This window comes from Varanus komodoensis, unplaced genomic scaffold (assembly GCF_004798865.1).
Source record: "Varanus komodoensis strain SLA01 unplaced genomic scaffold, ASM479886v1 scaffold124, whole genome shotgun sequence".
NCBI classification, from domain to species: domain Eukaryota; kingdom Metazoa; phylum Chordata; class Lepidosauria; order Squamata; family Varanidae; genus Varanus; species Varanus komodoensis.
The window spans coordinates 413,936-441,831 of NW_025335359.1; the positions used below are offsets into that span (position 1 = coordinate 413,936).

General features: G+C 46.4%; 1 protein-coding gene across 1 annotated transcript in view; it reads right to left on the reverse strand.

The window, feature by feature from the left end:
* Positions 1-27,666, reverse strand: part of RASAL3 (RAS protein activator like 3) — a 49,504-nt gene extending 21,838 nt beyond the window's left edge. Inside the window, exons 1-6 of the mRNA XM_044422295.1 lie at positions 27,639-27,666; positions 25,385-25,805; positions 7,168-7,292; positions 6,716-6,782; positions 1,952-2,049; positions 1,241-1,329 (exon numbers count right to left, since the gene is read on the reverse strand). Of these exons, the coding sequence (XP_044278230.1) occupies positions 1,241-1,329; positions 1,952-2,049; positions 6,716-6,782; positions 7,168-7,292; positions 25,385-25,805 (800 nt within the window). The 5' untranslated portion in view covers positions 27,639-27,666. The remainder of the gene's footprint in view (positions 1-1,240; positions 1,330-1,951; positions 2,050-6,715; positions 6,783-7,167; positions 7,293-25,384; positions 25,806-27,638) is intronic.
* Positions 27,667-27,896: the final 230 nt, after the last annotated feature.

Here is a 27,896-nt window from a genome sequence, read left to right on the forward strand (position 1 = left end):
GATTGACAGAATCAGATCTTGCACCAATCTGTGCAAATTATCAAATTCCCAAAAATGTTCCAATCCCCTCAAATATGCAGATTCCCTCAAATGCATTTTTGCATGTTACTGTATGAAAGAATTTTTTGCTATTTGCCCTGACTTAATTTACAGAAATTATGGAAAAATTAAAGATTTTTCTGAAAGTCCATAGAATCTGCATGAGGATAAGATGTGCAGGTCAGATCGTCAGAAATTCAAATTCACATGCAGATTTGGGCAGCTTGTGGCCCTCCAAATGTTTTGGCTTGCAATTTCCATCCGCTTTAATCACATTTATAACAGCAAGGGATGATGGGAACTGTAGACAAAAGCACATCTAGAAGACCAGAAATGCAGGATTCAAGGGGAGTCAGTGAATACCCACAACTTTCCTAAATCCACGCTTGGGAATGAAGCTGCAGTGAGGCCTGGCTGGTTGCAAAGTCACAACCCCTTGCACCAGAGCTGCCAAAATTATCCCAGGAACAAAGGCAGCAGCATGTCTAGACAAATGCCCATAACCACAGGCTCTGTGCCTGTTTGTCAGTGTGAGATTTCCAGTCCCTGAGCTTCACTTATTGTGCACTCCAGATTAGAGTCTTAACGACATGCCAGGAAGGTGAAGGATCAAGTGAGGGTGTGTGTGTGTGTGTGTGTGTGTGTACCACCCATGTACGAGGGCTTGAATTTCAAGAGAAAATGGAAGAGGCAGAAGGTTTAACTCACCTCCAATTGTCATGTTTTTAATGAGAATTGAAGCTGCGTGTGCTTATTTGAGAGCAAGTAAAGCTGCCTGGCATGGCTAATTTATATATGATAAGACAAATGTTTCATTTGGACTTGAATTTGGGATTGCATTCTTCTATGTTATAGCCTAAAGACTTACATTAAAATGCTTATTTCATTTTGAGGCTCTTTTTGCTTTCTGCCCCTTTCTCTCCTCTCTTCCCGCCATTATGTGGGGGAAAGAAAAAAGGGAGCATCTAAACTTTTTTTTGAAAATATCCCAGTAAGCCAGTCTTCTCCCTTTGAAGGAACAGGAGTCTGATTGGCCTAGTAGCAGTACACAATATTTAGGGGGCAGCATTTTCTCCCCCCACCCATCCTAAGTGGCATGGTCCCCACTAACACACAGGGCTGCTGGCATGGGAAGCGGAGTTACAGGAGAAATGTCAATAAAGAGGCAACAGAGATGAAATAATGCAAGTTTTAGGGCTACCTGTAGCCATTCACAGCAAGCCCAGCTGAGGAGTCCATCCTGGCTTGGACTCGCCCCTTCCGGTCTCTGAGACGTCTCCACAGCAGGCCCTGGGGATGGGATAGGGCAGAAGGGACAGTCATGTGGGCCTCTTGCCTGCTGCGGTGACGCAGCCTCCTTGGACATACATTATGGGCAGGAAGCATAGTTGGAAAGGCCCCCAAGTCCAGCCCTTCTCTCAGGGAGGGATCCACACCCAAGCCCTTCGCAGATCAAACCCTTATTTCTCTGGCTGAGAGCTGAGCAAGCAGGAATGAGTTACAGCTCAGCTGTGGAGCAACTGGGAGCAATTACTCAAGGGAGCCAAAATGATGCGCCACAGCCTCCCTCCCTACTGCTAACCAGATCAGAGAGTGTGAGCTCAGGAAGCTGCCTTGGTCCATCTATCCCAGCATTCTTGGACAAAGGCTGTTCTATACCTCCGGTAGATGCTAAGGGCCCCTGGTATGCAAAACTTGTGTTCTGCTATGGCTCCTCTCCAAAGAAAAAAGCAGCAGGAACTGAGAGATGGGAAACACCTGAGCTGTGTGATCCGAGCACACAGACTCTAGAGGTCCTGCCAGGCTTCTCCAAGGCAGGCCTTCCTTCTTCATGCCCCCACCCTTCATACCCCTACTGTTAAGTACCAGCCTGAATTCTCTGAGCCTACAATATCCAGTGGGTCTTTGGTACCTTCACATTGCTGAGTTGTGTCCCAGAGGAAGCCTCCTGCAAGTGCCTTTTCTCAGGGGCCTGTGGGTCCAGCAAACTTCGTCCATCAGTGGACATCTCTGTTGGGAGCAAAGTGCACTGGTTGGATGGCTAATGTCCTGTGGCCTGCAGGAGACAATTCCTGGAAGTTGGGGCAAACGGCACACACACTAGCCCGTTATGCTGGCTTGTAGCCCTTGTCAGCCCCACGTTGGCTGACTGGAACTGAAAATTATTCACAAATATTATCTCTGCTAGCGCTCTTACAGGAATATCAGCTACACACTATAGCAGCTCTCCTTAGCTTGTGCTAAGCAAGATTGTCCAGGGTCGTTCACCTTCATCGTATGACTACAAGATCATTGTACCACTACAGGCAACTTTTCCCCTCTGCAATGGTGGGGGACCTATAATGATGGACTGCCCCTGGAGGGCTCTGGGGGACTTTCTGGCTGATGTGGCTAGTGTTTCTATTGAAGCCCTGGTCAAGCTGTGGATGCAGAGATGAGGTTAATGAGATTATTTCTGAGCACTCTCTCTGCTGTAGAAGTTGCATGACTCCAGAAGTGAGAGTAGTGGGACAACACAGGAGAAGGCATAAATGCAGATGAGGGAAACTCCTAGTGGACACAACTGAACCCTAGTGCGTGCCTACAAGAGGCTTTCTTTAGAGGCCATGAGGATGGCAAAGGACCAACACCTCACTGTCTTTATTCAGTCTTCTATTTGCTACCCAGCAGAGCTTTTGAGGGTTATCTGGAGCCTGTTACATGCTGGCCCCAAAGACACCTTAGACCCAACTAAGGCCTGCTGTAATATATTTCCTGGGCATTTCCAGGAAAAAAAATCTCCTGCATTTGCTGGAACTTAGTCTCCAGGGTTAAAGCTGTTGAATCATATGAGGTACCCAGAGCACAACCTAGTCTGGTTTTATTAGATGACTTCCAGTTGGTTCAGTTTGTTGACAAAGTGCTTAGACAAGTCTGTGCAGCCACCTTTGCGCTGGATCCTTGCCCTTCTTGGCTTATAAAAACCAGCAAGGAAAGAATAACTGGCAGAACCAGGGAGGTCCTTGTGAGAAGGAGTGGACCCACACTGCCTGAAAGAGGCAGCAGTAAGACCACTCCTGAAGAAATCGTCACTTGGAATAGCTTAATACATTTAGGCAAGTAGAAAATGTTCCTTTCCTTAAGCAGGTGGTTGTCAACCAACTCCAGCCCTTCTGGGATGAGACGATTACCTGGATCCATTTCAGTTGAGGTTCTGACTGGGTTTGTCATGGAAATAGCTTTGGTCACACTGTTTAATGACCACTGCTGGGAGAGGGAGAGGGGATTTCGATTGTGCTTACGATTGGCCCAATCTACAGCTTCTGGTACAGCCTAGGAGCTTCCAGAAAACTAACTTCCCAAAGACTGGTAGAGCTCTGTGTGAAGATCAATGGCTGATGTGGTTACAATTGCCATGGGAAATCTGGGCTCCCTGGGCATTGTTGCCCAGAAGAAGAAGAGAGAACAAAGCATGAGGAGCCAAAAGGGACCTGGATAGGATGGGAACTTGATCAACAACTGAGAGCTTTGCAGAGCGGCTCCATGCAGGTTCTGGTACTGGTGAGCATGCCAGAATATGGCTTATGGCTGTTTGGCATCAGCTTTTTTCCCATGCTGCTGTCCACATGGAAGAGATATGATGCAGAGGTGTGAGGATTACCTGGATTAAGGGGGTATCTAAGTTCCCTAGGCAACTCTCCCTATAAATCCCTGAGCTCTCCCATGGTTGTGGAGCTGTCTTGTCCATCTAGTACAGACTGCAGGCCCTCTAGACAGGAAGTGTCCCTGGCTATGGCTTACTATAGCCCCTACTTTGTTTGCTCCTTATTAACAGTTTTATTTCATTTTATTCTATTTTTATTCTATGGGTTGCACCAAGGAAAGGCCTACAGAGCTTTTCCAAAGCCTGTGAAAGAAATGGGTCTTATCTTTCTCTCTAAAGGTGAGAAAGAAAGCACAGCCTCCTCCACCTCCTCTCTCATGGGCATTGCACATCTTCTAGATTATCACCAGAAAAAGGTATTCCCTAAAAATCTGGCTGGGCTTGATGCGCATTGTAGTCAAACACACCTGGAGGGCACCAGGTTGGGGAAGGCTGAAAGCAAGCAGAACTTTTTTCTACTTTTCTATAGTCAAGGCGATGGGTGCCGGCAGGGCCCTTGAGGAAAAGTGTGATCAGCAAAGGCTTACTTTCCGGTTAATGGTGCGGCTGCGAAGGCATCTAAACCAACTGCAGCCATCTAGTGGTGCAAAGGGGCAATGCCTGGCCTAGTTCCTCAGTGTTTGTGTCTGAATGCCACGAATGGAGGAGGCACAGCTTCAGAAGGACAGCATGATGGCCCATCCTTGCTGCAAATGCCATTGCAGTTATGCCAAGCCGTTTTTAAAGAGTGGGGCTAAATGTTTAGGACAACTGCCCATGTCCTGCTGTGCAGGAGGGCTGGCAAGAGTGTGCACACAGCAGGTACCCGCGGCATCAGCAGCGCAACGATCAGATCTTTTCTTTCCAAGGCAATAAGACCGTTTCATAGACCTTCCTTCCAAGGTCTGTGAAAAGTGCCAGCCCAAGCTCAGCCTCTGCCCGAGGACAGGCAGCACACATCCGGCATGTCCCCACAGAGGCCTCCTGTGTCTTCCCACTGCCACTCCACATCCTCCCCACCGCCCCATTGCTCTCCCAGTCCCTGCCAGGCCTCCTACCTCCCCCACCCCACCACTGCCATTGGTGCTGCCGCCACTGAACAACCATATCAGCCATAAAAGCAGCTGGCGTGATCGTGTAGAGAGGAAGTCGGGGTCACATAGATGGACTGAGGAGCCAGGTCCTTCCACAGAGACAGGCGCTGCAGGAGGGGGTTCTCCAGCGACTGCCTCTTTTAATGGCCGACACACTTCAAAAGGCAAGTCCAGTCACCTGCTCAGTCACTTACCCACTGCAGCACCCACTGCGGTGCCACTGGACAACCGTTCCAGGGAGCCTGGTTGGCAAATGCCGCGTAAGGGAAGCAGCTGGTGCAACTCTTCCAATCACCTCTCTGCTTTGCCGCACTTGCCCACACGGGCCCCTCTGGGTGAGGGTGGGAGAATGCAAAGCACCAGTCCTCTTGCTCTGCCCAGAAAGGCAGGAAATTCACCCTGCCAGTGAAAATAAAACCCCGGAACCAGCACTACTTCCAGTACTTTGGGCTAGCCTATGCTGCATTTGTTGACCTGTTTGTCCTACATATCGGATCAATACTAGGGGGGACCCAACCCCCCCCCAGGAATTATCTTCTGGAGGGTGGGCCCCTTGTAGTACAGGCTCCCCCCACTAGGTTCCAAGAACCCATCTGCATCAGAGCACCCAGCTGGGTTGTTGTGAGATGCTTCGTTCGGCTTCAGTGAGGGGTTGGGGTTTTTTTTTTTTTTTTTTTTGGAGACTTTTTCAATGATTTTGCCTATTTCATGGTGGCTGATTTACACAAGCAACCTGTGGTGGTGAAATGAAATTTTGTTCAGCTGAGTATTCAGCAGTTTTTGACCACAAACAGCATGGCCCTTGTGCCCCATCCTCCCTATTCATCCGATCTCGCCCTGTGCATTTTTTGCTTGTTTGTTTTGTTTTCCTGGATGAAAAATGTCTTCAAAGGGAAATGTTTTGCCGATGTGGAAGAGGTTAAACAAAAAATGGCAGAAACACTAAAAGGCATCAAAATTGATGAGTTCAAAACCTGTTTTAAGCAGTGGAAAAAATGTCTCGATAGGTGCATTGCATCAAATAGAGAGTACTTTGAAGGTGGTTGATGTTTGAACACGTAAAAATAAACACATGATTTTTGCATAAATAAATTCCTGGGGGGATTGGGTCCCCCCTCATATAAAGACCATGGCATCTTTTCCTTCCCCATACACCTCTATGGCTGACATGCATATGATGGCACTGGTTTGTTCTGGCTATTGTTTCTAAGCTGAAGTCTAGCTGCACCTGTCCAGTAGCAGGGCTTCCTCGAAACAAAAAAGATCGCCATGACACATCAGGCCTTTCCATGAGAGAGGCTGTAGCCTTTCAGTGTGTGGAAGATGAGGCACAAGGTTAAACCTTGGGATTTGTTCCTGGTGCCAATTCTGCATTATGGGATTTGCACAGTGACAATTAAAACTTGTCCCTACCACCACAAACATGCAGAGCTGTTTCCCCCCCTATTATCAGACAATCATAGTTTGTCCCTACATATTTTGGATCAACCAGCAGAGAATCCAAGGACAGATTACACTTTCAGTTTATCTCCTCCCTCCAGATACGCTACTCTGCTTTTCAAAAAGCACAAATCTACACACGACCCACTACTCATCATGGTGGTCCCAAGGGACGTGGTGGGTGGAGGGGGGAAGTTCCCTCATGCCCCCACACATTTCCTACTCACACAAAAACTGACTTGCTACTCTGACCTTCGAGCCTGGCAAGAACTGCACCCTCCTGGTGCACAGGCCCTGCCCTCACATGTAGCACCCTGGCGCTTTGGTTTCCCTCTTTCTTGCCAGGTGGAAGCATCTGCCAAAGCTTAAGTACTGCATCTAGAATCTGATAGCACACATTAATACTGTGTGTTATTGTGTATAATTATGTATTTAGAACTTGATAGTGCAAAGGTGTGTCAATGGACCCATGTGAGTGCATAGCAGTGTCTCAGGACTCCCTATGGTCCCATCTCTTTACCTGATAGGCATATTGAACTTGTACCTGAAACAGAACTACTGGTCCGTTTCCGGTTCTGGAGAAGATCCTAAAAGAGCAAACAGAACAGCATGGTCAGAATTGTTGTTCTTCATCATCCCTGCTCTTTTGCCCATTCCTCTACACTTCCTGCCTTATGGATTGCCAGAGCAGAGAGTTCAAACAGATGCCCTTCTCAGATACAGGCAGGAAGGAGAGTGAAGGGCTTCCCAACCTTTCTAGAAAACCTGACACAAAAGCTGCAGGGCCGTGGAGAAACTAATGCTGTCTATAATCATCCCTGAGAGACTTGGGTCCCAAGAGCCAATGGCAGGCATTTCCCATGTCACAAACTGGGAAAAGGGCTGACTTCAGTAAGCACGTGTCCCAGTCAGAGCTGCCAGGAGTTCACCTCCCCTCCTTTCCACAGTTCTGTATATCAAAGATGGCCCCACCTCCTCATCCCTGCCCAGGGCCACCAACTGCCGGTCCAGCAGAGACACATCGGCCACATCCCAGAGGGGAGCATCAGAAGATACACCAGGAGCCAGTCTGGACAACTGGACAGCAGAATCATCAGCTGTAACAGAAAGAAAGAGATGTTACCAGGGAAGAACTTGAAGTGCTAACAAACACTCAAACTCAGAACATGAGCTGAACTCATAGAGAAGAGAGTGCTTCTGGGAATGTACAGTGTACTAAGTAAACACAGTCCACCGGCGTGCCTTTCCCTTCTATGCTGTGCCATGGCCCCAAAAGCCTTTCTTCTTGCCCTGTTTCTCACTGCCCTCTCCCATCTACTACTTCTGTTCATGCATACAGGGTGTCCAGGGTGTGGATGCCTTCTGCTCTCCCTCCCTAAAACATACTCATCCAACTCTCCTGGCAAAATCCCAAAGGGTGGAGGACCTGAAACAGGGAATGCTATGAAGGGAGAGGCTGTGGGAGTGAGGTGTGGCTGTGGGAGTGAGGTGTGAGGTGTGTATGACTGTTGACAACTTGTCCATTCAGTCAAAAGAAGGCAGGCGTCTTTGGGACTGAGGCCAAGGGTATAAAGAGGCAGGTTCTGGTGTGAAATGGAGCTACAAAATCTGCACAATCTGTCTTGAAGAGAACTGACTGGAAGGCCTTCTCCTATACTTGCCATCCTTGCTTGTGATGACCTAGGAAAGGCCTGGAATTTGTGACCCAAGTGGCTGAGAGGGCTAGACTGGATAGCCCCCTGGTCTCTTCGGTCTAGTCTCTTGGGGGTCAAGCATCTAACTAGATTTGACCTGAACAATGGTGAGAGTAGTGCAACCTGTGACTCAGGGTTTACCAGGTCACATTTGCTCAAGAAAGGCCAGGATGCGGCTGCTGCACTTTGGGCACTGAAACGTCAAGAATAATGCAGCCGCCTTGTGGGCTGCAGCAGCCCTCCTTCTGGTGGCTTGGATTCTCTCTCTTCATGCCACTAGCCACACAAGCATGGGAACAGATCAGACGGTAAGGAGGGGATGGCAGCCACACTCTTCCTGCCCTGTAGTGAATCCTGCCTGCACTGCCAGGCTGAGTGCAGCTAACCAACAATGGCATAGTCAGCTGCACCATGAGAGCAGCGCCTTTCCACGACCACCTCTAGCTCCTCTTCCTCCCTCCTCCAGGAGACCTTCCTCCATCCTTACAGACTTGCCAGGGTGGTAGTTGAGCTTGTGCCCCACATTTCTGCCTGCATTGTGACACACAAAACATCACAGAAGATTCTCTGAAAGATGCATCCCAGCCCAATGCACACCAACCTGTCCTGAACAGCGGGCAATTAGTTGCCAATTTCACTATCCCAAATAAAATTTGCATACAGGATAATCCTGAGTAAGAGAGATTAGTGCAATTAGGACAGGCTGTGGAAAGAAAATCAAACATCTATGCCAAGCAAGCTGTCTACTCAGCTCAAAATTTGAATGTAAACATTTTGCAAATTGCCTTATTTTGCATAGTCATACCACACAGTCCTGATACAGTTTTATCTCTCTTCATATTTTGAGTTTCATCAGAAGCTAGGCAGTTCTTTTCTTCAAGAAGCAATGTGCTGACAGGAAGAAAGACCTGGGCAGTGAGTGAAATCAGGAGACCGCGAAAAGATAGTAAGCAAAGCACAAAAGTCCCCCTTTCCTGCACTCTGGCAATGGGCACAGACAGTGGCTACAGACTTTACAACACATGTCCACAAGACAGACTGTTAGAAATGCTCTCTGCACTCTCTAAGCCTTGTCTGAGACACTAACCACTACACCGTTTTGGACCCGCAATTCTTTTCTGATTATCTGCTTCCTGAAACTGATTTTGAAAGCCAAAGTTCATCCCTGTATAACAAGAACTGTAAGGAATTGCCTTTCAGTACATACAGAGAGTATTTCCTCTCAGTAATGCATATCCATAGCTTGCTCCCAGACCCATGATTAGGATCAGTGTGGGGCTCATGGACAGGTGAGCTAAAGCTGGCCCTGGGCTCCAAGCTGAATGGGGCACCAAAGTAAGTTTGGTGACTCAGTGTATGTGGAACCAATGCACTGTTTGTGATGAGCTATAGGAGGAAAGAAAACAATAAGTGACGTGGTTTCAGACAACATGAACATGATAACCCACACTGAAGGGTTGAGCATGGGTTATCATTGAGCCTTGGGTTGGTGTTCAAACTTTGGATGGCTTCACACATCAAGAAAAGAGAAGCATGGTTTCCATGCTGCATGGTTTTTGCCTGGATGTGCCTGCTAGATGATTAAGTGGTTTCTAAGCTAGTGTGATTTCCACCCTCTGTGCTCAGCCTTCCCACTGCTGGCATATCATCTACATCACCTGAAATTCAATTCCATGCTGGATGACTGGAGCAGCTCCTGCAGCTCTTGTTATTTCCAGGGGACTCTATGGTATCACTGTGGAAGCTACAGTGCCAAGTTCAGACAAGCAGAGAAACCATGGTAAACTGAGTAAACCATAGAACAAACCATTGTTTCTTATTGTGGTTTCTAGAAACTAAATGTGTCATGCTGAAATGCTGCAAGATTCAAACTACACAACAGATCACCCTGCATAAGAAACCACCATAGCTTGTTGTGTCATGTGAACCCATCCAGTGGCCACCATGTTGTCTGAATCCAGCTGTACTAAGAAGCCATGGCTTGTTAACCACCAACAGTCCATGAAAAGAACCCATGTTTTGTTGTTTGATGTGAACTGTGGATTGTCACCATGGCTTGCTATCTCCTCTGGGTTTAGGTAACATGACAATCCACATTTCAACAATCAGAACCCATAGTCCAATGGCTACTCACACCCCTGGGGGTCAGTTATTTTGCTATCTGAACCTATTTGATTACACTAATTACCCCTTCTGCTGCACAAGCCCTTAAAATTCTAGATTCTGGTGGCTAACTACAGAAATGAATTTGATTAGCTTTAAAATATGTCTTTTTTCCATTTCTAGTTTGATATAATGCATTCTAGGTAAAACAAGCAGAACATGACTTATTACCAACAATTACCATCATTACAAGTACCATAAAGATTATAAACTTTATAAATTATTTTAAAAGATGACTCCAAGCTGTTGCTGGTAAGAAGGATAACCATATTTTTCTTAGGGCTAGCCCTGATCAGAACAGACTTCTGAAGAGACTTCAGTTCTTTTTAGAACTAAGCCACTGCACTTTTGCACAAGAGTCTGCATGAATTAAATCGCATCACAAAATACCAATGATGTAAATGTGTGTTCTGGTCATAAAAAAAAAATAATTCTAAGTCACAAAAAGTACGTTTCCAGTTTGTTTTCTCTATGCTTAAATGGAATTGCAACAGACAAACACGTAGTTTTGTAAGGGCCCAGACAATATATATATTTCTCAACTAAGCACAGTTCATTCAAGACACCAAAGTTTACAGGGGATTTTGCTTAATGGAGGAGGAGTCAATGGGGATCCACAAAGATGCAAAAAATGCCAGAAAACAATCATAATATCAAAAGGGAGGGGAAACCAGGTTATAATCAATGCCTCAGACAAAAGGATAACAGGTTTTAAAATAGTTAATGAATGCAGAAGGAGGAAGAAGAACTATTGCTTACCATACCCACTGAGATCACTCTGAGATGCACACCTTAATATGGTGAGGGGACCTGAGAGTATCAGAGAGGTTAGGAGCAATGCTGCCAGGAGACCAGACTCTCTCACTGGGCTCATCCCCTCACAGGCTCTCCCAAGGCAGAATGGTCGAAGCAGAGAGACCAGTCTAAGATGCATCCACCTTCTTCAGAAGGACCAGTTACAGCAGCAGAAGAAAACTGATTAACAGTGATGGGGGTGGAGAAACTTCTAAAGGGCAACTACTGGGCAGCAGTGATAGTTGAAGGAGACACTGGTGGAGGATCTTTCACAGACAATTGCAGTAATGTTCAAACTAACTCTAGTCAGTACCGTGCAGAAGGTGGCAATGGTAAACCACTTTTGAATATTCTTACCTTGAGGACCCTATGATGAAACAATCCAGAGTGAAACAAGAGATGGTGGCAGAAGTTGAAACTGCCAGATCAGAAGGCTGGAGAAGAGCAATGCACAAGTATGAATTGCACTGTTGCTAACGAAGCAGCTAGCACAAAGCCAGAAAGAACATGACATGAACAGAAACAAAAGGAACGTCTGATGCTTTACAACACACACAATGGAAACATGCAACATGAAGAGTATGACTAAACTTGAAACTGTAAAGCATGAAATGGAATGGTTATTCATCATGGTACTTGGTGTAAATGAACTGAAGTGGACTGGAATGGGATATTTTCAGTCAGACAAATAAAGTGTTTTACACTGGAAATGACAAACTCAGAAGAAACCAGGTGGCTCTAATACTGAGGCAAGATGTAGCACAGGCAGTAGGAGGTATCATGCAAAGTCCAACTAAAACATACCATTTACAGTTTTTGGAAAACCTGTCAACATAACCATAATTCAAGACTACACTCCAACAACAGATTCTGAAGAAGAAATTGAATATTTTTATGCAAGCATCCAAAAGAAAATTGGTAACACACCAACCCAAGATATTCTGATAATCATAGGTGGCTGGAATGCAAAAGTAAGAAACAAAACAGAATCCAATCTTGTGTGAGAATTTGGCTTCGAGTTCAGAAGCAAAGCAGGTGAATGACTGCTAGAAAGCAGTGACGCTAACTGTCTGCTTATTGTAAATGCCTATCTCAGGCAACTGGTAGAAACACAGAAACAGAGTGATTCAGAAGGGGTCTCCTGGGCCATCTAGTCTGACCAGCCGGCTCTGCTCACGACATGCCCACCATGTGTACGTCCAGCCTACCTTTGAACACCCGCACCGATGGGGCCTCAATGACTTCTCGTGGAAGCCCATTCCACACCCTCGGGATCCTAACTGTCAGGAAGTACTTCCTGGCCTCCAAATTGAACCTTGGTTCCCTGAGCTTTGCTCTGTTGGAGCGCGTCCTGCCTTCCTCTGCAGGGGAGAACAGGTCTCTACCCATCTCCATGTGACATCCCCTCACATACCTGTATGTCGCCAACATATCCCCTCTGAGTCTCTTCTTCTCCAGGCTGAAGAGACCCAGTTCCCTCAGTCTCGCCTCATATCCCATCCCCTGTACACATGGACATCACCAGATGGCAGGTACAGAAGGGAAATAAGCTATGTTATTGGAGGTAGAAAATGGAGAAACTGTATTCTCACTGCCACAGCAAGGTGAGGAGGAGAATGTGGTATTGACCATGAAGTATTAAAATAAAAAATCAGAGTAAAGTTGGAAAAGATCACTAACAGAAACATAGTGCGCAACTACAATTTAAATTACATTCGTGAGGAATTTAAATCCACATAAAGAACAGATTTGTATTACTGAATCCAATTAAACATGAACCAGAAGAACTGTGGACTGAAATCAGGGGACATTGTTAAAGAAGAGTGCAAAAAGGGAATTCCTGTAACATAAAGAAAGAAAAAGCCTAGCTGAATGACAGAAACAATGCAGTTGTGAAGGGCAGGTGAGAAGCAAATGCAAGAGCTGACAGAAATAAGGTCATACTCTTGAATGCAAATTTTTAGTGCCTATCAGATAGAGACAAAAGAGAATTATTACAGTGGCCAGTGCAAAGAAATAGAAGAGAATAACAAACTAGAAAAAACAAGAGACCTCTTCCAAAAGATCCAATAAATCAATTCAATTGAAATTCAAATCTAGATTAGGCATGCTGAAAGACTAACAAGGGAACATGCTATTTTACCTGGAGAAAATAAAGAGAAGTGGAAAACAATATATGGAAGACTATACAGAAGAAGCCAAAGAGTGACAGACTCCTTGAAGAGGAACACTATGAAGAAGAACCTGCAATAGCAGAAAGTAAAGAGAAATTTCCTCTGAAAACTCTTGAAAGGAATAACGCACCTGCATAGCTGTTGGAGAATTTAAAATAAAGAAAGAAAATGAGTGCTGGCTCCCCTAGAAGGAAAACTAACCAGCAACCCGCCCCAAGGCTTTGGCGAATGGGGCGGCATAAAAATGTTTTAATAAATAAATCCACTCTACTGTGAATAAGGGCATGAAACAGAGTATGCACCTATAGGCAGAGTGCCAAGGAACTGTTCCCAATGATGGTCAAACAAAGACTCTTAAGGACTCTGCTCTTTCTCTATGCTTGTCCACTATAAACTTCACATTTCAAATAATATTTCCTCACCAAACTCCCCTGCCTGGTAGCTTTCCACAAGCCAGTTTGGTTGTGTCTCACTGGTCTGAGAATTTCAATTCCGCTCTCCCAGCATTATCTCCAAATTATCCTTGTAATAAGCTGAGGCAAATAGCAGACACATCCTTGGCCTCACATTCCTCCCTTGTCCTCCCTCATCTATAAGCAGATTCTGTTGAAATGGCATAAACAGAAGTTTTCTCTGTATTTGCCAGAGCAAAGGAGACACCATTTTCCCCAGTATACCAACAGAACTATTCCTTGCTGTGAAGATGAAAACAATCCAAACAAGAAGATGCCAACAAATATGGAAAACAAAACAATGATCCAAAGACCTAAGTCAAAATATATTCCAGTCCTGAGGAAAGCTAATACAGAGAAGTGTAGCAACTATAGGTCCATTCCACTTTTTCCCATGGAAGCAACATGATAGTCAAGGTGTTTCAACAAAGAATTTTACCCTGTGTGGAGCAAGAAATGCCTGATGTTCAAGCTGGATTCCAAAAAGGGGGAGGGATTTGAGATCGTATTATAAATATATGTTGGCTACTGGAGCTCACCAAAGAATTTCAAAAGGAGATTAATCTGTGTTTCATGGACCACAGCAAAGCTTTTGACTGTGTGGATCACAGGAAGCTATGGATGGTCCTGGAAGCAATGGGAGTGTCTCTGTACTTGATTGTCCTAATGTGGAACCTCTATTGTGAACAAGACGCTAGAACAGAGTATGAGTATAGAGAAAAAGAATGGTTTCCTATAGGCGAGGAAGCAAGACAAGGGTGTATTTTAGCTGCCTGTTCATTGTGTATGAAGAACATGTCATAAGGAACCCTGGATTACTTCCAAATATTGCAAATGACTCTATGATTCTATGAAAAATATACTTCAGACAACTCCTACCCACCCATTGAGATTTGCACATGAGGTGCTTCTAAAAGAGCCAACCCTAAAGGAAGCAAAAGGCCTGGCAATTAGAAGAACGGCTTTCTTGGTGGCTGCCCCCCCCCCCCCCACCTTTGGAATGGGCTTCCTGGCACATCACTACTTTCATTTTGGCACCAAATGAAAACTGTTCTCTTTTGCAGGTATTTTTAGAGCTGATTTTTCCAACTGATTGTAAGAGCTCACCCTAGTACCAGAAGTTTTTTCCCCTTTCTCTCTCCCTGCCCTCTCCCTTCTCCCTTGAAATTGTAATTTTGGCCTGTATTTTGCTGTTGTTTGCCATTTAGAGAGCTCTGTTGTGTTATTCAGTGGCCTGTAATTTTAAAAACAAATACTAAACAAAACCAATCCAGTGATTATACACATGGGCATCACCAGATGTCCAATACAAAAATCACACTAATTTGGCATAAACCACATCAATTTTACAGAAAGCAACTATGAATTGAAAAGACTCCTGAAGAAAGTAGAAGAAGAAAGTGAAAAAGCAGGACTGCGTTTGAACACTAAGAAGCAAAATCTACTGAATAGAATAGTTCTACCCCTGAGGTGTAGAAAGCCAGCAGGGATGTGACAGCTGTCCAGTATACTGTGCTGGGTGACATATGACTGCCTGCCTGCCTGCTGGAAGAATTTGTGGGTGTGCACTCTATGCAGTGGGTTCATTCCCTCAAAGCTAATGTTGCTCTTCTGGAGAAGCTATGATAGGCAGAGAAGCTGGCCAGCAAGATCTGGATTCCTGGGTGATGGTTCCTCTGCTGCCCTGCTCAATGGGGGCTTTCGGGGAAAGGGGAAGTCATTCCAAAAAAAAAGAAGAAGAAGAAGGAAATGATCCCTTAGAAGAGGCCCCTTAGAAAAAACATCTTCTTATGTCAAAGATGTGCCTCCAGCAGACAGGGTGATTGTGACAGTATGAGATGTGATCATTAGACTCATAGGCAGCTGAGTGTATAGCCTGCACAAGAAATTGCCTACCTGGTGTAAAGGCTGCAGATACCACATGCCACCAATATAACACTGTAGATAGGGTTGGGGTGGAGTGAGTGATTGTGGTTAGTATCAGTGATATGGAGAAATGAAGTTGTGAGATTGGGAAGCCAAATTTAGGTTGCTTGCTAGAAAGCTGACATCCAGGACAACGAAGTTAGCTTTCTCTGAAGGGTTATCAGTTCCATGTGCAGGGCCAGATGCAACTAAGAGCATTCCACTGCATGGATAAGACAGAAACATAGAAGCAGAGCGAGTCAGAAGGAGCCTCCCAGGACATCTAGTCTGACCCCCGGCTCCAGCTGGCTTCGCTCATGATATGCCTACCATGTGCATGTCCAGCCTATCCTTGAACTTCCTTACCAAGGGGCTGCAACCACCTCCCGTGGAAGCCCATTCCATACCCTCAGGGTTCTAACTGTTGGAAGGTACTTCCTGCCATTCAAATTAAACCTTGGTTCCCTGAGCTTTGCTCCATTGGAATGTGCCCTGCCCTCATCTGCAGGTCTCCACCCACCTCCATGTGGCACCCCTCATGCATTTATTTGTCACCAACAGATCTCCTCTGATTCTCCTCTTCTCCAGCCTGAAGTGACCCAGTTCCCTCAGTCTTGACTCATACGACTTTCCCTGCAATCCGGCCACCATCCTTGTGATCATACACTGCACCAATTCCAATCCTTTCTGAAATGTGGAACCCAGAACTGGACAAAATACTCTAGTTGCAGGCGCACCAGAGTCATATAGAGTGGCAGTAATACCTCTCACGATCTAGAAGCCCCACTTCTAGCTAGGCAAGCAAGGGTGGTATTTGCCCTCTTGAACACCGCATCACACTGCTGACTCATGTTTAGCCAGCAGTGAACCAGCACCCCGAGATCCCTTTCACAAGTGCTGCTCTCCAGCCACTTGTCCCCTAACTTGTCCTTATGACACCCATTCCTATGCTCCAAGTGGAAGACCTTGCACTTCTCCACATTGAACATCATCCTGCTGTCCTCTGCCCACTTCCATAGTCTGTCCAGATCCTTCTGGATCCAGAGTACCTGTTTCTCAGATGTGGCCACCACCTCCATTTTAGTATCATCTGCGAATTTGAGCAACAAGATTGGTCACCTCCTCTTCCAATTCACTGATGAAAAGATTGAACAGAAATGGTCTGAGGAAAGAGCCCTGGGGGGGACCCTACTCATCACCGGCTGCCATCCCAATGATTCCTCACTAATAGTTACCCTCCAATGGACAGTGCATGGATCTATCCCAAAACTCTTTGTCAAAGGCCTTGCTGAAATCCAAGTAAACCACATCCACCACGTCCCCTCTGTCTAGCCACCTTGAAACCTTGTCATAGAATTCTACAAGGTTCATCTGGCAGGACCTGTTTTTTGCAGAAGGTGTTGCGTGGCTGCCAACCTCCCTTCTCTATCTAAGGTTATTAGATCTCTCTCTATTGTGAGCCTTTCCATCATCTTTCCTAGAATGGACATAAGGCTAACCAGCCTTGTTCGCTCTACTACCCTTTTTGAAAATTGGGACCATTGATGCCTCCCTCCAGTCCTCCGGAACCTCACCCCTTCTCTACAAGGTCTCAAAAATGGAGTCAATGGGTGCGAGAGTGCCTCTGCCAACTCCTGAAGTACCCTTGGGTGTAATTCGTTAGGGCCCAGCACTTTGTAATGTCCAGTGCCCTGAGGAGCTCCTCCTCATCTGGGGGAGGGGTGGGACTCTAATCTGTGCCCCTAAATTCCTGGCCTCATCCAGTCCCCCATGTAGATCTCCCCCGTGCTGCTTGTGGGAGTACACAGTGGTAAAATAATCATTTAGCATTTGTGCCTGTTCCCTCACATCAGTCACTGAATCCTCTTCTTCCTTATTAAGCAGTCCCACTGCCTTTCTCCCCTTTCTCTTGCTATTTGCATGTTGACAGAAACCCTTTTTGTTGCTCCTGATAGTCTCAGCTCATAATCAGCCTTTGCCTTGTGAAGAATCCTTCTGCAATGAGCTGCCTCCTCCTGCTGTACCCTTTTGCCTACTTGCCCCAGTGCCCGTTTCCTATGGAGGGTCCTCTAAGGCCTAATGCCTCTTACCACTTCTCTTCTCATCCACAGCATTGCTCTCCTTCGCCTCCCCACCATGCTAACTACTAGTATGCTCTAGGCTTGTGCCTCCAAGACCTCCCTTTTTAGCACCATCCAGCCCTCTTGAACTCCCTTGCCTTCCAGTACCCTCTTTCCCCATTCTGGCCTTCAGTTGACCAAAGTTAGCCCTCATGAAATCCCTGCTTCTAGTACTCGACCCTGCCGCTTGTCTCCTTTCCCCTGAGTTCAAAGCAAAGGATGGAGTGATCACTCGCATCCAGAGCTCCCCTAATCTGCACCTCATCTACCAGTCTTTCCTGTTGGTCAAGACCAAGTCAAGGATATTTCCCCTCCCTGGTGGTACAGGGAGGAGGATTCGGATTTGTTAAGCACCCGGGGACATAGGAGGAGAAGCCAGGCCTACACAAGAGAGTTTGGCACCACTTGAACCAAATTAGAGCCAGACCGCTGCTGCAAAACATTAAAAGACAGTAGAACAGCTTTTCAATGGAACACAGGGGAAAGCTGTCAGAAGCTGGGAAGTGTCTGGTTTGGGTGAAATGACTCTAGGGGATGAAGATGAAATAGTTTCCCCCCAAATGTCAGAGGAAAGGAAAAAGGCCATGAGCCAATAGGAACACAGAAACATAGAAACAGGGTGAGTCAGAGTGGGTCTCCCAGGCCACCCAGTCTGACCCCAGCTCCAGCTGGCTCCACTCATGACATGAAGTTGCATGTGCCAAATTGGTCTGGAGAGGGACACTGTGTATTAATGTTTCTTTGCAAATGCCTCTGAGCCAAAATTGGATTGCTGGAGTGTCTGGTTTAAAACAAGGAGCTAGATATAGTGGGCATTATGGAAACCTGGTGGAATGGAGAGAACCAGTAAAGAAGGGAGTATTAGAGGAAGTGTTTCTCTGTATATCAAAGAGAGCACAGAGTCCAGTAGACTTAAAAATCTAAAAGATGCAGACTCCTCCACAGGAGCAATATGGATATCAAAACCTGGCATCAAAACTAATTCAGTCTTAGAAACACTCAGGCTGACCTTGAGATGGAAAATTAAATAAGGGGGATTCAAAACAAGGAGGTCTCTTAAAAATGGGTGACTTCAGCTACTCCCTGATTGACTGCATACATACATGCTCCAGATCTGACAAAGAGGTTACATTTCTCAATGTCCCAATGATTGTACTCCAGAATCCAACAAGAGGGGAGGCAACCCTGGATTTAATCTTGCATGGAATTGCCCAGGACCTAGTATAAGATGTAAATGTAGGTGAACCAGTTGGAAACAATAACCACAGAGCTGTCAGATTTAACATACATTTAAAGGGAAAGATTTCCAGAGATCTAACACAGTCACATTTGACTTCAAGAGAAGGGAAAGTTTTCAAATAAGAGAAGTGGTAAAAAGGAGGTTGAAAAGCAGACCCAAGAGGGTTAAATCGCTTCCAGAATGCTTACAGGTTCCTCCAAACCATTTGATAGATACTCAAATAGTTACGAAAGGTCACTTGAAGTCCAGGAGATCACCAGGATGGTCATGGATGCTATTGGAGATGAAAAGGGTTAGGGCACTAACACAAAAGGGATGCAAGCAGATTATATGAAAAGGAAGCAAGCAAACAAATCCCCCTTTGAGCAGCATATCATTAAAAAAATCAAGGCAACAGAATTATTTAAATATTCCAGAAGCAAGAAGCCAGTGAGAGGAAGTAGGATCATTGGATGACAGTGGAATTAAAGGAGTACGGAAGGAGGATAAGGAAGTTAGAAAGAAGCTGAATAAATTATTTTCAACTGTCTTCACTGCAGTGGATACAGAACAAAGAGCTGTGTTTGAACTTAAGTATTCAGGAAGGAAGTGTGAAGAATTAAGACAGATAATTGTGGTAAAAGATGAAATTCTCAAATACAGAAAGCTAATAAATCACCAAGCCAAGATGCTATCTTTCCTAAAGGGCTCAAATATGAAATTGGTGACCTCCTTACAACATTAGGCAACATGTCCCTAAACTTAGCATCTGTAAGGACTGGAGAAGGGTCAATGTAATACCAATTTTTAAATAGGGATCCAAGGGGCATCCAGGAAATTACAGGCTGCTTTCTTCCAGGTAAATTGGTTGAAAATGCTACTGAAGATACAATCAGTATGTACACAAAAGGACAGGTCCGGCTGTGAAAGAATCCACCTGGCTTCTGCAAAGACAAGTTCTGTCTCACAAACAGTTATAGTTCTTTGGGTATGTCAGTAAACATGTAGACAGGATGATGCAGTAGGTATTGTATACTTGGGCATCCAAAAACCTTTGACAAAGTCCTTCACCAAAAACTCCGGAGCAAATTTATCAGCCACGGGAAAAGGAGGGGAAGTCCTCTTACTTTTTGTTGTTAATCGCAAAGTTGTGTCCGACCCATTGCGACCCCATGGACAACATTCCTCCAGGCCTTCCTGTCCTCCACCATCCCCCGGAGTCCACTTAAGCTCACACCAACTGCCCCAGTGACTCCATCGAGCCACCTCATCCTCTGCCGTCCCCTTCTTCTTTTGCCATCTATTGCTCCCAGCATTAGGCTCTTCTCCAGGGAGTCCTTCCTTCTCATTAGGTGGCCAGAGTATTTGAGTTTCATCTTCACTAGCTGGCCTTCTTACTTGTTACAAATCAGAAAGCAGAGAATGGTAATTTCTTCTGATAGAAGGAGATAAACAGTCGGGTCCCACAGGAATCTTTATTAGGTTTTTAGCTTATTAGAAATGATCCGAAAGTCAAAATGAGCAGTGAAGCGGTCAAGTTTACTCATGACATGGAACTGTTATCAACAATTATTTATTATGTCATCTGAACCCAATCATATCAATCTACCAATGTGACTATCATGGTTGAGAACCACAATAAGAAACAACAGCCTGCTATACAGCTTCTCCGTACCATATTGCTTGCTGTGTCAACTGAACATGAATGACACAGCCCACTGTGGGGAAATGCCTAGAACAAGAGAGCTGCTTTGCAGGGGTGACTGTTGCTGCTCTCGCCAATGCCTCACCAGGGAGCATACCTAACAGCTACCAGGCTTCAGCATGGCCACCCAGCCCAGTCACACGGAGGGGCTTCCTCTCAGCTGAGGAGCACTGCCCCTTTCCAGAGCACAGCCTAGCTGACTGCCCTCCAACGCCTGAGCATGGATCAGGGACCCCCCTGCCCCCAGAGAGCTCCTCTAGACCAGGAGCTCCCTCATCAGCTCCCTCATCTTTTCTGCTGTGCTTCAGGTCATGAGCCTGTTTATGAAGCAGAGATACTTGGAGAGCCACAGAAAGCCAAAAATCAGCTTGGGATTGTGGCAGTTGACAAGAGGAGCTGGGTTCCTCCCCATGGTGTCCCCCAGGATACTGCCAGGAGGGATGGAGGAAGGGAGCAAAGCAACCAGAATGATCATCTGTTGGGCTCACCATGGCTGCTTGGCAAATTAATTGGAGATTTACCATGGTGGGTTGCCATTTACGTGCAATCCTGCCCAGAATAACTGTACAGGAGGCAAGACGGAAGGCACACAAAGAGCAGAAAGTCAGAAGCCTGCCTGATTCCTAAGCTAAACCTATTGGTACTCCATTCTTCACAGGTGGTCTTCCTGTTCATAGCTGAAGCCCACCATGCAGAGGACAGCACTGATTGCCTGGTTCATGTGATAGCCTAAGGCAGTGATGGTGAACCTTTTAGAGACTGCAACCCAAAACCCACTTATTTATCACAAAGTACCAACACTGCAATAAAACCTGAATACTGAGGTTTTAGTTTAGAAAAAAACAGCTCACAGCCAGTCCTAGCAAATACACACACACACACACACACACATTAATATACATATAAATAATATCATATCCTTGGCAGCGCACTGACTGGCCATGCAAAAGCTCAAACGAGTAGCGGCTAATGAGTCATGGCTCGTGACATCATCACCTGGCGCTGCTACTCCTTTCTGAGCAAGCGCATGGCCCTGTGTGCACTGTTATCCGATGCTCAGATGCTGGGGCAACTTGGCTCGCGTGCCGACAGAGAGGGCTCTGCGTGCCCGCTGCGGCGCACATGCCATAGGTTCGCCACCACTGGCTTACGGTGTTGTTTTCTAACTCCCCACTTCCCCATTGTTTTCTGACTCCCTATTATTGTCCCTTTTTTAATTTGAGCCAAACATTTGATGTCCACCAGCTCGGAAAAAGAAACCAAATGCATTGATACAAGATGGGGAATATGTGGCCCAACAGAATGGAAATAGAAAAAGACCTTGGAGTTATTGTGAACAACAGGCTAAATATGAGCCAACAATGTGATGCAGCTGCAAAAAGGGCAAATGCTATTTTGGGATGCATTAACAGAAGTGCTACTTTCAAATCATGAGAAGCAGGAGTCTCCCTGTACTCCTCACTAGTCAGACCTCACCTGGAATACTGATTCCAGTTCTGGGCACCAAGACTTAAGAAAGATGCAGGAAAATTAGAAAGGGTCCAGCAGAGGGCACCAAAAATGATCCAGGCTTTGGAAACACTGCCCTATGAGAAGACACTGAAAGAAGTGGGCATGTTCAGTCTTTAGAAGAGAAGACTGAGCAGGGACCTGCTATCCTTCTGTAAGTACCTCAAAGGCTGTCACCAAGAGGAAGGTCAGGATCTCTTCTTGCTCATACCAGAATGTAGGACAGGGAATAATCAAGTACAGCTGTGGCAACCCGGGTTCAGGCTAGATAACAGGAAAAGCTTCCTCACTGTCAGAGCAATATGACAGTGGAGCCAGTTGCCTAGAGAGGTGGTGGGTTCTCCCACATAGAGACATTCAAGGCGAAACTGGACAGCCATCTGAGTGCAATGGTGTAACATGGTGTCCTGCAACAGCAGAGGGTTGGACCCAATGGCCTTCATGGCCCCTTCCAAATGTTCTGTGATTCTATAATTCTATATGTTGAAGGGAACAAAGTGAATGTTATACTTTAAAAGGAGTGAGGAAAACAAGGGTCACCTGCCCCACCCCCACCCCCAACCCCCAGAAGCAGATGCATAAGAAATGGCAAAATAGACTGCTGGTACATCTGTTAAATGTGTTGCAAAAGTGGTGATAGCTGTGGGAGGAAACAGATCAGCAGCCCTGATTCATATATTTGCAAGAAGCCATCATCAGAGATCTAAGTAATTGAAAGGACATTTTTTATGGAAGGATCTTTAAAAAAAAAGAAAGAAAGAAAAGAAGCTAGTATATTCCCTTAAAACACACACATGCACACAAAACACCTGGTTAAAAATATTCCTCCAAAAGGAGGTAAATAATGAGGGAAGCAAAAAGCAGCCCCAGATTTTTTTAAACACAAACGATATGACCGAAGACAAAGGGCAAAGTTGTTGAAGCAAAGGGAGAGGCTGCATCGCTCATCACTAAGTGCATCATAAACAAAGTGCACACCTTCATGCGACTGTGGTTTACAAAAATGCTGCTGTGAGGTAAGGTGTGTAGGCTACACACAGCAAACCAATATGCAGATTTATGGAGCAGAAGACTGTGTGAAAAAGGCCTTTCAACAGCAGAAGGAAAGTGGCTTCTCTGCCTGTCATTTGGGCATCAGAAGAGTAGATAGTCTGAGCCTTTTGCTATGTAATGATCCAGTCAGAAAACAAAACTGGGGCATGTTATGCATAGCAGAGACATGAGCAACTGTTCGCCACAGAGAGAATCCCTCCCTGTCGAGTACCAGATCAGTATAGCAGTTTGGGAAGCACTTACCCAAATATTATTAGTAGTCAGTACATCAATGAAAAAAAACGGGGGTGAATATATTTTCATTTGCCATTCTTGGATCAAACCAGAGTACATTCCAAAGTCAAAGGATTTTAACTATCAAGAATCCCATTGATTTCAGCACAATTCCAATAGGACTTAACTGGCTTGTGTTCCTTTTTTTCCAACTTAACTAGGCCAGCTGGAATTCTTGCTTAAATAGCAATATGCTAGTTTTCTTTGGGTCTTTCCAGATTAGTCTTTGATTGTGCCATCACACCAAGGCTGACCCTGTCATTAGGCAGAGAGAGGCAACAGCTAGAAGAAGCTCCCCCAGCGGTTGTTGCTAATTCCCTCAGTCATTCCATTCCCTTGAAGAACATAGCCCTATGTGCCAGATGGCCTGTTCTAAAATAGTCTGCCGCCCTCAAGTGTAGTGGAGGTCCCTATCCTGTTGCCAGTGTCAAAGCAGGAGTCAATGCTAGTGTACCCAGGAAATGGAGGGGATGCCTTTCTTGAACAGCAGGAGGTCCTAGCTTGGCCCCACTTTGCCCTGCCACATTTAGAGAATTCTACAGACAGCATTCTCTTGGACCTGTCGCTCCCTTTTGTTTTCCCACCATATCTTCCGTCTTTTTTCTTACCATGGAAAATTAATTTAGGTACACAATCAATACTTTTGGGCCTTCTACTGGAAAGCACTCCTGGCTACTTCTGGCATCCATCAAATGCTATTAACTTAACTGCAGACTTGAGTGGGCCTTGCACAGGGGTGGTGCCTGCTGGACTTGGCCAGCAGATACTGCTATGCACAGTGCCCACTCCTGGTTCCTGATGTTCACAAACACCCTACAATGTTGGATTCAGGCAAATCTGGCTGGAAAATTTGGGGAGGGGGAGCAATGAGCCCAGATATTTGCACGCATTACACTTTTTGAAAAGTGTTGGCAACCATGGGCTGCCCCTCCAAAGAACCACTGGGGTACCTTGGAGGGACTGTAGCTGCTAAAATAGGAAGTAAACTTTGAGAGGGAAAAAGTATGAAAGGGCCAAAACTTCGTGGCATGTAAACAGTCAGCGCACAAGCACAATGGGAACAAGCCAACAACAATCATGGCATCCCGCCAAGAATCAGTGGGAGAGCCAAGGGAGTGGGGAGTGGGAGGGCATACTTCTCGTGATGTGCTCAGCTGTCTGTTGGGTGCAACTTGGGTAGGATGGCTTATGAGCCACTGTGCAGCTTGTCTTCTCATGATGTGTGAATTGGTCCAGTCAAGATTAGGAACCTGGCCGTTCTCAGAGTACAGCAACTTACTGGCTAATCACTACAGCACTTCCTTTTTCGCTGAACCTGAAAGAGTGCTATTCCATGACTGCACAATTGTTTCTAAAGTGTGGCTACAAGCACAACCATTATTCTTCCTAGAAATGGGCAAGACAGAAAAAGCTCTAGGAGAGAGGGAAAGGCTTACTCGAGAAGCACTGGTGGGGTACCTGGGGAGTCAGGTGCATGGTATCCAGAATGTTGACTGTCTTCTGGTTCCTTGTACATGGCAACTAATACCAAATAGAGCAGACCAGGGCTGGGTCAGCTCAGCTAAAACAATCCAAGCACTGTGTCATAAATGACTGGGAGCTTTGCAGAGCCCTGAAGCCTCCCTCCCCTGCTCCCTGCCCCTATGCTGGCTCCTGAGGTTACGAGTACACCAGGCACTGCCTGTATGCCTTCAAAACATACCTCAGCCAAAAGGACAGAGCCAGGTAGGAAGGAAGGAAGGAAGGAAGGAAGGAAGGAAGGAAGGAAGGAAGGAAAGGAGGAGGTGTTGTGGATGCTGAATTCTGCACCAGGCACAAATTCCATGTGTCAAGGTGATGTGGCTAAGTTTAAGTCCCATTGATTTGAATGGGTCTGCTCAAAGCATGACCAACTCTAGATTCAGCCCATGCATTGCATCCAGCTCTCTTTTAAAACAGCATATTAATTTGTTTGTTAAGGAAGGGATTTCACTAAATGGGGAAGGGAAATTTTTTGAGCAATAGTGGGCTTTGGACTAGCCCTGTGGCAGCCACGCCTTCCACATGAGGTCCCCCTGCACAGTCCAAAGCCATGCAGCAGCTCAGCTGAATGCATCACAATGTTGTCTTGGTGCAGAGTTGCCTTACCTTTGCTGGTCTCCTTCACCTCCTTTTCTGATCGGGCTGGACCCTCCTGGTTTTTTCGGTTGGACATGGAGCGCAGATACTTCCTTAGGCTCATTTTACCACTTCCCTCCTGGGCCTTGGACATCTTGGCAGGAGTAGTGAAAGCTCTCTGAAAGACAGACCTCTTGGTAGCAACTCGGTTGTCTTGCGGGGGCACTGGTGGAGGCTGCTCGTGACTAGGCACAGGAAGGTCACTCTCTGGCTGACTTTGGACTCGCTTCCATTTCTGCAGCTTGCCCCTGCGCTTGCTGGTCTCAGATCCATGATGATCAAGATTTGGGTCTGGCTCCATCTCCCCAGATTGTGGAACTGTCTGCCACCTGTAGGATCTCAGCAAGGAGGGTGTCTCTGTCCCAGGCTGCAGTTTCTGTGAAGCTTCCATCTGCAAAAGAGAGAGAGAGAGAGAGTAAAAGCAGGAGAGTTACAGGAAAGCAGGAACACCGGAGCCTCACATCACCTGTGATTTTTCAGGACACAAAAGTTCAAGCTCTTGCCAAACTGTCCAACAATCCTGTCTTGGCAATTTGACCAAGAGTGACAGGCCTGGAAGTGTTCCGCTGAATAACAGAGAAGCAAAAAGATAGCCTGCCTTCTTGGACATAGAAAGGTGAAGAGTCTCCCTGCTAGGACCTGGAAGGTGGACTTTTCTGTCCCTTCTGTAGGGGCAGGTGTGTGTTGTGCCAATAGCATAGCCATCTTCTGCCCTTTTCCATTCAAATAGCCTGGCCGTGAGTGTTCTGTCCCTGAAAGATGCTGTTCTAGGCCAGCTGCCTCTAAATGCTAGTTTCTCCACACCCTGGGCCCAAGAAGACTTCATTTTCTAACAAGCCTTATTTTCTGCTTTTAAACGTGCTGTGCCTTTAAATGCAGAAACAGAAAATTAATTGGTAACCCAACTTCCTACACTTCATTCGCATACCCGGGTGCTTCCTGTGGTGAAAGAACTTGCAGCACAGAGGAGCTGATGATTGTAACTTGCAGATGAAGCTCCTAAATTTGCCGAGCCTGGGAGTGGAGTCGATCTGCTTCCAGGAAGCATTAAGAGAGGGCCAGTGGTGCTCTCTGGCACCTGCAGGCTGTGGCCTAGCTACAAGAACCATGGGTGGGGCAGTGTGGGGCTTGCCTCTTGAAGAACCAGCTCTGCCCTGGCCCACAGAACCTGTCCTGCCACATCCTGTGCAGGCTGGGAAGCCATGCTGCCCAGCCCCCCTCCCCCCGCCTGATGCCAGCGTAGGTGCATTGGCTGTGGCGTGCTGGGGGCACTGCAGAATGGGAGCTGAGGAGCAGCACTGCTTCCTGACGGCTCCTCCTCACCCAGAAGGGGAGTGCCTCCTGCCAGGCAGCCAGCTCCACATCCCCTCTGGGTTAACAAGAAGCTAATTGCTGCAGAGCAGGTGGAATGTGGGATCCCCAGGAATGTGACGGAGGGAAGGGGTCTTGTCTGGGGCATGTTCTTTCAAACATAAATGGGGAAATTGTAGCTGGCTGAATAGTTCCTGCAGTGCAAAATATGTGGGGAGCTCTCTGTACAGGATGCTGCTCAGTCTCAGTTCCGTTTTGCTGGGCTGGCTAGGGCAATAAGTGGTTGTTGGTTGGGTAGTGCGGAATGCAAAAGCCATGACAGCACAGTGCATCAGTTTTTTCATCCTAGAAATGAGTTCTGCACTAAAGTCCCAACACCAAAAGACAGGTTGCTCTCCGGTGGACGTGCCCTTACTCCTCCAGAGGAGTTAGATGAGTCCACCATGGCAAACGGTGCTTCCCCTGCAAACTGGTGGTGCTATTTTCCATGAGTAGCCTAGCAGGTCCACACAATGACACTGCAGTTCCTTTATGAAGCATTGGATAGCAGCTGGAAGAGTCTGCAGGTGTCTCCTTGAGATGATCAACCGGTTAAAACCTGGCACGGAGATTGTTTCAGACAGATGGCACAAGGAGTAACCGGATAAGCTCTCTGGGGCATTGCCCTCTTTCTCTTGTGCTCTTCCCCTTCACACAGAGGTCTGCTGGAATCTTGGTCTTCCTCACTCATCCACACCACGCACAGGCTTCTTCCCAGCCCCCAGCCAGATGTACTGCAGCAACATGCTGTAGAGATCCTGCTTCAACTCTCCCCTCTTCTCCCTCCACTTCACCCTCAGTGTGCAGGACCCCTAGCAACCAGCCAACAATGCGGCACCCCCACACCATGACACAGAGCCAGCCACCCAGGTACCTTGGCTTCCTGCTGCGTTTCTCACTCTATCCTTCCTTCACCACCTCTCTGTCAGACTGATTTCCTCTCCTGCTCAGCTTGTGCTCTGCATGTCCCATGTGATCTGCCACAAGATGATAATCTTACCTCACCCTGCCTGAGTAAGACCAAACCTGCCTCTCGCAGTGTGGGTGGCTGAAGCCATCCTCTCTATCTGTTGGATCTGCATGGAATGTAGTTGCTGTGAAGGACAGTGCTAAGCCGCTTCTACTCAGCTTC